The 12,265-nt window shown below is 32.2% G+C and overlaps 1 protein-coding gene across 1 annotated transcript in view; it reads left to right on the top strand.

Annotated features, from left to right (window-relative positions):
- Positions 1 to 10,363, top strand: part of LOC145258266 (phosphatidylinositol 3-kinase catalytic subunit type 3-like) — a 166,137-nt gene extending 155,774 nt beyond the window's left edge. Inside the window, exons 20-23 of the mRNA XM_080116253.1 lie at positions 864 to 1,032; positions 2,148 to 2,238; positions 7,366 to 7,491; positions 9,917 to 10,363. Of these exons, the coding sequence (XP_079972379.1) occupies positions 864 to 1,032; positions 2,148 to 2,238; positions 7,366 to 7,491; positions 9,917 to 9,931 (401 nt within the window). The 3' untranslated portion in view covers positions 9,932 to 10,363. The remainder of the gene's footprint in view (positions 1 to 863; positions 1,033 to 2,147; positions 2,239 to 7,365; positions 7,492 to 9,916) is intronic.
- Positions 10,364 to 12,265: the final 1,902 nt, after the last annotated feature.

Here is a 12,265-nt window from a genome sequence, read left to right as displayed (position 1 = left end):
TTTAATAATTAATATATGTAGAACAGTTGAGGTAGCAGGTTCATAGAGATAGGTTAGTTTGCCCAAGATATGTAAAACCAATCATGAGGAGGATAACAGGTGATGATAAGATAGATAACAATTCATAGATATTGACAACCTTCATGTGGTTCCCTCCGACCATGTGAAGGTTATCAACATATATAAGTGAAAGTGGGATTGAATTTGAATTTGTCCTAAGTCATTAGTTTGAATTGCTATCTACTTCATCATCCTCCTCATCATCAGTTTTGTATGTGTTGTGCAAACTAACCTATCTCTGTGAACCTGCTACCTCAACATTTGTACATATATAATTCCAAGAAATTTTGTCCATTCTTTCAACATAGCTATACTATCAAAGTCTCATTTCTGTACACGTCTTACTGTCCAGATTTCATCTTCCTCTGGGGTCATCAGCTCTAAGCCCATCTTATATTACACATCCATTATATCATTCTTATATAATTTTTTTCCATGCAACACATATCCTCAACCTTCACTGATCAGGTTTCACTATCATACATGATCAAACTGTGTGCACGTGTCTCCCTTGATCAACAACAGTAGTGCTCTGCTGGTTAGTAATTGCAGAAATTCTTTGAACTGAAAATTAAGCTGCTTCCAACTGCTTTTCCATAAACTGAGGAGGAGAACTTTCCTTTTTCTGATGAATTTCTAATACTCCAACCATTGATCATTACTTTAGTGTTGGTAACATTCACTCTCATATCTTTATTTTTTATAGTATTTTTGCAATGGCTCTTGACAACATAGCTATTCCATTGTTGAACAGTGATGTACAAAATATAATTCTCATTAAAAAAATATTGTTCTGATTTCAGGTCGCCTTTTTCATATTGATTTTGGTTATATTTTGGGCCGAGATCCTAAACCTCTTCCGCCACCAATGAAGTTAAGCAAAGAAATGGTCGAAGCAATGGGTGGCACTAATTCAGATCATTTTAATGATTTTAAGATCCTTTGTTATACGGCTTTCTTGCATCTTCGCCGGTAAGAATTATTTTTTAAAAAACTTTATCTATTCTCTCTATATTTTTTATATATTTTGAAATATTAACGATTAAACCAAACTGAACCACAAGTGGCAAGACAAGATACTAGACACACAGGTTTTAGCTCCGCCAAGCCTCAGTGTCAGGTTTGTTGGTGGATTATATTTGCCACATGTTGGTGGATTATATTTGCCACATGTTGGTGGATTATATTTGCCAAATGTCAGATTCAAGACTCTCAAGACAACTCGTTTATGGTAAGCTGTCTAAAGGAAAAAGAATAATAGGAGGACAGCGGAAACGGTGCAAGGATGGCTTGAAGGAAAACCTTGTCTGAGACAGATGTTCCTAGCACACTGCAAGCTACAATTGCTGAATCTGCACACATTGAAGAACACGAGGAAACATACTATTAGAAAAGACAGAGCAGTTAGCACTTCTGCTTACAGAATCATCCTCCAGGTGCCCCACATGCGGGAGCTTGCATTGGACTGACAAGCCATATCTGGACGCACAAAATAATTTGCATGATCATGGTCATCTTCGTAAATAATGCATGAACATCACATTTTAACAACCTTAAAGAGTTGCTTACTTTCAGCTGCTGATGTCCATATATACTCAATCGATAATTGGACATATAGTTTTCAGTATTAATATACAATTATCAAATCTAAATAGTTAAAAACATTTCAATCTTTTGATGTATGAAGATTTGTTAAGGAGTTTAAAGTTAAAAATGATTTTCTAATTGACAGTTTAAATGCTTCCAAATTCCTTTCAAATTTTGGAATGTCACCAACTAATTCATTCCTTCTTTTTTTTGATGTTAAGATTAAAATAATTGACTTGTTAACAAAGAAACCAAAATGTATTCTGGTGTATTTGATTTTTGCAATTTCGTTTTTACGCTATTGTGTTTTTGCAGTTTCAATAGACATTTATAAATGAACAAAAACAAATATTAATACAATGTATAAGTTACATGGTTATGAGAAAAAATGCACACAGATGTGTGTGATGTTGTCTTGTGATTTGATTAAAATTGTGATTAGTGACTGGAGTTAAAAAAAAATTTGTAAATTTTCAAAATACTATTCTTCCCTTTTTCAGCTCGGCCAACTTAATACTCAATCTTTTCTCATTATTGGTTGATGCCAACATTCCTGATATTGCTCTGGAACCGGATAAGACGGTAAAAAAGGTATGCACTACTCTTTTGACTTTTTTATGTCTAAACAAAAATCACTTGCCCTGTCAATGTGACCATAAATTCACAGACTAAGGGGGTGGCGTCTGTTGGCTGTAGGTGGTGATCGGTGGAGCTGTGATGCAATAGAATAGGATCCTGGGGTGACTAGGAATTCATCCATTTCGATCTTAGCTAAAGGTAGACTGGCGATTGGGGAGGTCTAATCTGATCAATCAGCTAATGTCATGCCCATAGTCTATAAGTCTATCCCCAGCCATAATATTTGCACTGATTCTTAAAAAAAACGAAACTTTATTTCTCTTTTTTATTTTTCTCTCCAAATATTAAAAAGAAGAGACTCAATCACATGAAGAACAAATAAGATTACCAATGCCAAATGTTTTTGAAGATCAATGTAGTTTAGGAATATTAATAATTATTTTGCCTATATATTATAACTAGCGGGGGTGCCCGGCATTACCCGGGTGTTTGTAGGTGTGTATGGAGGAAAAAAAAAAGTGTTAGTAGGCAGGTAGGCTCGAACCCAAAGCCTTGACACGAAGGCGAAAAAGAAAGTGAAAGAAAATGTGAGATTTTACTGCTGCGCTATGATGCGAAAGGAACTGAAAAGCAAAAAAATTGACATGTAGAAAGTGAAAGTTAAGTGAATGAGTTCACGCAGGTGCAGAAATGAAATCACGCACTTAAGTTTGGCTGTTAGCCAGTTAAGCTTTCAGCTTTCCACCTGACGTTGTTGGAGAAAACCAGCTCCTCACAAAAAGAGGGAGCTCTGGCAGTATCCAAATGAATAGCAATTGTCTGATATGAGGTGTTTCTCCCACATTCATCAAAGCTAATTGTTTTCTGGACGTCTCTGGCAGAAAAGCCGGGAAGCTGCTTTCGCTTAGTTTCGCTTTTATACGAACAAACACGCGAGAGGATAGAATAGCGTAAATTTTATAAGTTGATCAAAATAAATCTAAAGACGACATCCCTTCACAAATCATAGATATTATAATCTAGGAAGTATATAAAAAGTTCTAAAACATATTACTCTCCCCCCCCCCCAATGTAAAGAAAGTATATTTGGATGTTGAAGTTATTGTGGTTGTTAAGTTTTTTTCATTGATGATACCATTGGAGCACAGGGTGAAGTCAGAGTTAGTGTGATTGCAAGAATAGAGTAAAGGGAACTTGTGGCATAATGACCATTGTTGAGTAAGAGTGTGATTAAGTATGGAAGTGAAACCTGGTCTTTGAAGGTTGAGGCCATACGTTGCATGGAGAGAAATAATACAATGAACATGTAATGTGAGTCTTAGACATGCTCAGATCTGATGATTTCAGAGGAAAATTAAATCTGAACATTATAGTATGCAAAAGAGGAGATTTTTATAAACAGACTAAAAAAAAAGGATCCGAAAAAGTGAATATGATAATCAATTAGTCAGAAACATTCATAAATATCAAAAATTAGATTTTAATTAATTTTTACTCCCCCCCTATTTCTCCTCCTAATAATGCTTCAACTAATGGTTACTATCGGTTAAATGGTAATAAATGAAAGAAACACAGGGTTTTTAGGAACGAAACATGTATTCATATATATTACAGGCAAAGTGAGTTCAGTAATACCGTTTCGCAATGTTTGGACATGTGCAACCGACCTGCTTGGTTGCGTGCCAATTTCAGACTGCCGGGCACCGGTACTTGATACCGGAAGTGACGTCACCAGAGGAAGTGACATCATGAGATAGTCCATTAATCCCATGGAGGGGCATCTCCAACACCCCCGTCCCAAACTTTTTGTTCGTAAAAGCTGTCAGTACTTCTTCCTTTTAGGGTTTACCATCAATGGCTCGGTAACCTTTGTCTTACAGAACGACCGCTGTAGTTCAGGTGTTGGTTGAAGAGGTTCAAGATCAAAAGTTTCGAAGACAGTGTCTATCGGCTCATCTTTCAATGGTGTACTGTCGCTGGTTTCAACTAATCGACATCTTCTTAGTTCATTCTGGTGACGTTTGTGGGTATATGTTGGTCCTTGGAGGATATATATCATGTCACCGACTCTCTTAATAATTGTACCCACCTCCCAGAATGATGTGTTGTTTTTATAACTTTTGAAAAACACTCTTTCACCTGATATGAAACGTTTACTGGGTACATAAAGTGGTCACTAGTGGCCTGGACTGTTTGGGTAAGAGCTTGTCAAAAACGGATCTCACTTTTTGCGCAAACAAAGTTTCTGCAGGTGAGACTGCTGTTGGTGTGTTCAGGTTGGGTGTATTCCTATACACGTGTAGAAATTGTTGCTTTGGCTTGGGGAATTCTTTTGGCGCAGGTTTTTTAGCTTTTGGCTTTGCAGTTTTTTTTTTTTTTTTGCCTCCTTTGGCAGATTCAGTTGAAGGTTCCTTTTCCGATTTCTCTGTTGCTGCGAATGGGATGTTTTGTTTCTTCTTGAAAACAAGCAGTGTTTTCTTTTAGTTTGAATCTTGCTATAGCCTTTGTACATTTTTCTAGTCCTGGTGAGAATACTTCTAGAAATTTCTCTTTTAACTTGTCCTTCAGTTGTTGTGCTTCCGTAGAGTCTTCTACCCTATGACAGAATTTATTCATAGGTTGGTTCCATAATTCGAATCGCTCCATCCAGTCAATACCGAACATGTTTTCGGATGTCCTATGTATATACACTTTCACTTTTTTAGTTACACCATTTAAGGTCACCGGGAGTGTGAGCTCTCCCTCAAATTCCACTTTATTGTCTGTCACAGCTCAAGCTGATTTGTTCGTCTTCTGCATGGTTGGTTTCCTTAGCCTTTTCCATGTCTTAAGGTTAATGATAGACAGGTTTGATCTGGAATCCAATTGTAGATGCACAGTTTTATTTGCAATGTTAACTGTGGCATTTTCTCCGGTTCTTATCCGAATCCAAGTCGAATCTAGTCTGTCAGATGCTGTTCTTGACCTTGTTCTTTCTGCACTAGATCGCTTTGTGGCCCTTCCTGCCACATTCGTGGCAGTACTTATATCTGTAAAAACATTGAATCCGAAAATGATTCCCGCCGCAGCAATAGCACGGGCTTGTAGGGGATCCGGGTCTTGTGACTGGGTGGTACTTATTAGGTGTAACCTGAGTTTTCTTACTTCCAGCTTTGCTTTTTCAGGGTGAGTATTTTTCCGGTCTGAAGGTCATCCTTCTAATGAATCTTACGCCTGACTCCTCGACGTGTCTTAAGTTGTTCCTTACGCAGACTACCTGTTGACAATCCTCGGCCAATTTCTGGAGGGTGAGGCCCTGTTCCCTCTCGTCTAGAGAGAACACGTCATCTAATCTCAGCGTTTTTGGATGAGACTGCGCAAAAATTAAACACTTGAAGTCATCTGCCGATAAGTCAGATGTACAAAAATCATTCCAGTGTTTCTTTACCACGGACGCAAAGTTTAGGTAATTGTTGTCATTGCTTTTTTTCAGATTCAAGCACTTCCATCTTCTATGAAAGAGCATAGAATTCGTGCTGAACAGTCTGGATAAACGTTTGACCGCTTCAGAAAATTCCAATTCACTCGTTTTTCTGGGGAGAATATAATCCACAAACTTGCTATGTTCTGTTGTCCCTAATTTTCTCAAAAGTAGGCGAACTTTCTTAGCGTTGCTCCACTCTTGACAATCCACGGTGAATAAGTCCTCATATCTCTGATAGAAAGCATCAAACGTTCCCTCCAACTCTGGTTGGTAGTTGAACGTTTCTATAGCGTTCCTTCCATATTGTACTTTATGAAAAAGTAAAACTGCCGTCCCTGTGTTCCGTTCTATCGAATATTTTTAACAATAGCTCTTCTTGTCTCTGTTGTTGAAGTAACATTCTCTCCTCCAACGCTTGTTGCCTCTCTTGTAACTGGAGCTGTTTATCACGTTCTTTTAAATTTTCCTCAGCTTTCTGTTGCTGGTCCATCTGAGCTTTGATTTGTATTAATACTGCTTCAACGTCCTCCATTTTTTAATGGCTTTTTTTCCCAAATGCACAAAAAAGAATTTATTTTCGTTTTTGACTGGAGAAGAGAGATAAAATGATAATAAAAAGAAAATTTCCTTTCCTTGAGTGTGCGTATGAGGAGGGAGCAATGTATCCCTTGCTTCTTGGTAAAAACCTTAGAGATAACCCAATATGGGGGTGGACAAAAAAAAATTTTAATTGCGAAATAAAAACAAAAAAAATGTACTGTGATACAATACAGTTGCAAAAGAATAAAAATACTTGTGGAATTGTCTGGAAGTTAACTAAAATGGCTGTTTTTTTATGTGTGTGCGTGGGGGGGGGGGAAGTTGTTCAACACGGAAGATAAAAAAGCTTTTCACTTTAGAACCAACAGTTAAAAATAGAATATTTCAGAAAATTCCACTGAATCTTTCTTTTAGTCCAAGTAAAACGAAAAGGGGGGAAAAAATATTTTTCTCCTGTTAAAATATTGCATAAAGTTAGCAGCACAAAACAAAGGCAAAAATAACTTTTCACTTCATTTGAAAAATGTTCAAATTTGAATAAACAGTCGACAGTTTAGAATAGAATTGTTCTCGTGAAAATTGGGTCTACATTTTCCTCTTTTTTTTCTTCTTGTTTCAATAAGCAACCAAACTAACTTTTACGGCCTAACAAAATGTGTTTCATACAGTTCTTTTCAATTTAAATACAGAGACAAAAAGATTACTTACAATTGCGTCAATAACTTTGCCTTGTGTTCGTTTCATTTTTTTTTTTTTGTTTTGTTTTTAGGCAAGTCAATTAGAATTTTTTTTTTTTTTTTCATGGAGTTAACCCATGTGAAAGTCGAATCCGACATCACCAGTTGTTATGGAGTTAAATGGTAATAAACGAAAGGAACACAGGATTTTTAGGAACGAAACATGTATTCACATATATTACAGGCAAAGTGAGTTGAGTAATACCGTTTTTCAACAGTTGGGCGTATGCAACCGACCTGCTTGGTCGCGTGCCAATCTCAGACTGCTGGGCACTGGTATTTGATATTGGAAGTGACGTCACGAGATAGTCCATTAATTCCATGGAGCGGCGTCTCCAACACTATCTAAATGTTAATAGTAATAAATTTGTCTTTTTTGTTGACATTTTTGTTTTTCAGGTTCAAGATAAGTTTGTTCTTCATCTAACTGATGAAGAAGCTGTTCATTACATGCAAAATTTGATTGAAGTCAGCGTTTCTGCCATGATGGCCGCATTTGTTGAACAACTGCATAAAATGGCTCAGGTAATAAATGCAACATTTTTTATTAACGTATGATTGATATTTTGTTCAACTGCTTAAATAATTGAACATTCTTTGGAAATCTTTTTGATAAAATTTGATAAAAATTATTGTGATATATCACAAGTGTTAAGAGTTGTGATAATTGTGATCCATCAGGCAAGACACACGTGTGCTGATGATTATAACTCGTGGTCTTTGTCCAGAATTCTTCCTATAATAAAAAACAAAAATAAAGGAAAATCTGCATGATGTATGTACTGGAATGAAAAGATCATATTCCAAAATCGCTTAACTTGATCAAGTAGTTTTATTTTTATAAATAAAATCATTTTTAAGTGAATTTGAGTTTTCTAATGCCTCCCTCTTTCCATGCTAAGAATGGCCTTTTAAGATCTTCCAAGTTTGAATTATTTAGAGTTATTTCCCTTCTTTCGTTCAGGCTGTTTTTTTTAAGATGGTGTTACAAGATTGTCTCTTGTAATTTAACCATAAAATTTGATTTTCTTATTTAAAAATAAAACTACTTTATCAATTTAGATGATGTTTGCAATACAATATTTTCTTTCGGTTATGTAGACATGTCATACAGATTTTTCTTTATTTTTGTTTTTTTATATAAAGTGAATTTTGAACAAATTCCTAACTTTTTTCAATGTTAATAAAAAAAGTTCCTAAAAAAGAGTGGTTTACATGACAAAATTTTATTCTTTAAATGAATTTGATGCCAGAATAACAAAGAATATTAAGACTGCAATTATTTATTATTTTTACTCTTTTCACCCCAAACAAAATATATTGCCACTTGGATGTAAGTGGCTACTATTTGGGATCTAACAGAGGATTGTGGGGAGTTTAGTAACAAGATGTTAGTTCACATTACATTTAAACTTCTGCATGTCAGTACAGTCAACAAAACAGGAAACAGAGAATTTCAAAGTCTAGTGGTTCAAGGGAAAACACTATTAGAGTAGAATGCTTTCCAACATCTAGGGACCTCAACAGTAATGAGATGGGGTTTTGCTGCTTGACAGCTTAGTTGGCAGCTGATGTATGTCAAGTGAGTACAAGTAGTATGAGTTAATCAGAGCACAGTCCATTAAAGTACTATTAAGTACAGACACAGGATGCAATATTGCGGTGATGGGACATTGGTTGGGGCTTAGCTGATAGTGCAGGACTTGTTAGATTGGAGATTCTTTTTGACCCTAAGAGTGATTAGTGGTAGCCTAGATGTGGCAGCAATACTTCATGCATGAACGAATTGTTGCTTTGTAAAGATGTAGGATGCTTTCTGGTGTCAGTAATTTTCTAGCTCAGTAAAGGGAGCCCACCTTCTTTATAGCAACGTTGGCAATGTCCTCAATGTATTTGTTCTAATTCATATTGCTTGTGAATGTTAAGCTGAGGAGTTTTACTGATGAGCTCTCAGGTAAAGTGTTATTTGTCATGGCAGTCAGTGGTAGGTTTTATTGGATTTACTCAAAGAATTTGAGAACTTTTTCAGAAAATATCAATCATAACGATGATCATGAAATGTAATAATGACAATTCAAATTTTTTACTGAATGTTTTTGCTTCCAAATTTGCAATCTCCTTCATGAATAACTTGTCATCTCTAGACCAAATAAATAATTCAATTCCCCACATCATTTTTGTTAGCGAACATCCAAAGCATTAATAATTGTTTATGTCTCTTCTGCTCTCCTGAACTCTCATACTCAATCTAGTGTTTGCGGTTGGAGCTGGTAATATTTATTAATTTTGGTAATAATTGAAAAATGTAAAATGTTGAAAAATATGCTGAAAGCATATTTTTCAACATTTCTCCCTATGCTACTAGTTGTTAGCCAATCATATCCCTTTAAGACGCAACCAGGATATTCTTAGATTCATTACATCATAATACAATCCCCACAAACATCTGTTTATGAAAATCAACCTTTTTTTGACTTAGGGAAGAACTTAATGTCTAATGTCATTTATTTAAATCTGTATTTTATATATATATGTCTATACCCCTATTGTGATTACTGATTTAATATTATTAAACTGGGCTCATGTTCAGGAGAGATGGAGAAAAATATAATTTGGCCCATCCACAACTAAAAGTGTGATTTTTATAAATTTGGTCAGAAACATTTTTTTAGTAGATTTCCTTAATGCCATCAATTTTATTTTTATGAGAAAAGTTAAGACAAATTTTTGTTGACAAATGTAAATATTTGAATGATTTAGTTGAAAGTAATGTTTTTGTTTTTAATACTAGCAAAATGGATTAATTAAAATAATTTCAATCTTTGATAGAAAATTTTTTAACAACTAATTTGTTATAGATAAAATATGTTTGATAGACTTTTTGTAAAATGAACTTTTTAATGTTTTAAAAGGATTTTATGGTTTAAATGGATCTTTTTTTCTTTTGCAGTATTGGAGGAAATAATTTTCCAGAAAGACTAAAATATTTTGACACTGCCAATCAACTGCTGGGAAAGAAAGAAAAAGTTGTAATGTCTGCAATTTAAGCTTATCTGATTGACAATGTATCATGCCGACATTGTCAAGTAGTTACAATCGATGAAATCAGCCAATCAATGATGTTTTTTTTTTGACAAACAACTACATGCACACTTATTCAGCTTTGAAATGATACATGCCTACATTATCATAAATATCTGATGTATTTAAAAGAAAATGTTCTGTAAATAGATACATTGTATTTAGTGACAACACTCTGTTTATTTATGTACTAGCAGGAACACTTGGTGTTGTCCGGGAATGAATTGGAGACTCTGGTGTACTACTGTTCGCAACCCTGAATTAAATTTTTCTGCATATTTTTTGATTTCCTATAATTTTAAGGTGATATATAAAATAAGAAAAAAAATTGTCTTTCTATTTATGGGTGTTTGGGTATATATATATATATATATATATATATATATATATGATATGTATATGGTAATATGGTATATATAGTATATATATATGTATATGGTATATGGTATATATGTATATATAGATATAGGATGTATATGATATATATGTATATATATGGTATATATGTTCATATATATATATATATATATATATATATATATATATGATGTGTATATGTATGTATATATGGTATATATATATATATATATACATTTGGTATACATGTTTATGTATATATATATATATATATATATACAGTATATATGGATATATACTATATATATATATATATATATATATATATATATATATATGGTATATATATATGTGTTTGGGTATATATATATGTTTGGGTATATATATATATATATGTTTGGGTGTGTATATATATATATGTTTGGGTATATATATATATATGTTTGGGTATATATATATATATGTTTGGGTATATATATATATATATATATATATATATATATATGGTATATATATAAATAAAAAAGAATGCGAAAGGTATAAAAGCTTATAACTTTTCTTTATTCGTTTTTAATTGGTGACGTGCAGGAATACAAAATAATAATATTATGAAAAAAAAAAATTAAAAAACTTTTTTTATAAGTACATAATTTTCGACCGATCCTTCAGTCTTCTTCGGTGTAGTGAAAGTATGAGGATGCATGGGGAAAAGGGGAATGGAAAAGGAAGGAAGGTAGAGGAGGAGGAGAAGAAGGAGGAGGAGGAGAAGGAGGTATAGCCAATGAGAAGATATGGTATATATATATATGTTTGGGTATATATATGGTATATATATATATGTTTGTGTATATATATATATATGGTATATATGTATATATATATATATATATATATATATATATTTATATACCATATATACCCAAACCTACATATATACCATATATATATATATATCTATATAAAATAATAAGTTAATAAAATATGTTAAAAAGCACTTTGAAATGAATTAAAAACATATTTAATCTGAAAAGGAAACACTAGATAAATTTTATATATATATATATATATATATGCATATATGCCAAATATATATATATACCCAAACATATATATATATGCATATATACCATATATATATATACCCAAACATATATATATATATATATATGGTATATATGTATATATATATATATGTTTGGGTATATATATATATATATATATGGTATATATGTATATATATGTTTGGGTATATATATATATATGGTATATATGTATATATATGTTTGGTATATATATATATATATATATGTATATATATATATGTTTGGATATATATATATATATATATATATATATATATATATATATATATATATATATATATGGTATATATGTATATATATATGTATATATATATGTTTGGGTGTATATATATATATATATATTTATGTATATGGTATATGTATATGGTATATATGTATATGGTATATGTATATGGTATATATATATATATATATATATATATGTATATGGTATATATATATATATGTATATATATATATGTTTGGGTATATATATATATATATATGTATATGGTATATGTATATGGTATATATATATATGTATATATATATATGTTTTGGTATATATATATATATATGTATATGGTATATATATATATATATATATATATATATATATATGTATATGGTATATATATATATATGTATATATATATATGTTTGGGTATATATATATATATATATATATATATATGTATATGGTATATATATATGTATATGGTATATATATATGTATATGGTATATATATATATATGGTATATATATATATGTATATGGT

The sequence above is a fragment of the Euprymna scolopes genome, chromosome 33 (assembly GCF_053919585.1).
Source record: "Euprymna scolopes isolate OS-2025 chromosome 33, ASM5391958v1, whole genome shotgun sequence".
Classification (NCBI taxonomy): domain Eukaryota; kingdom Metazoa; phylum Mollusca; class Cephalopoda; order Sepiida; family Sepiolidae; genus Euprymna; species Euprymna scolopes.
Note: the sequence above shows the minus strand (reverse complement) of the source record. Positions and strands in the feature narration are given on the sequence as shown.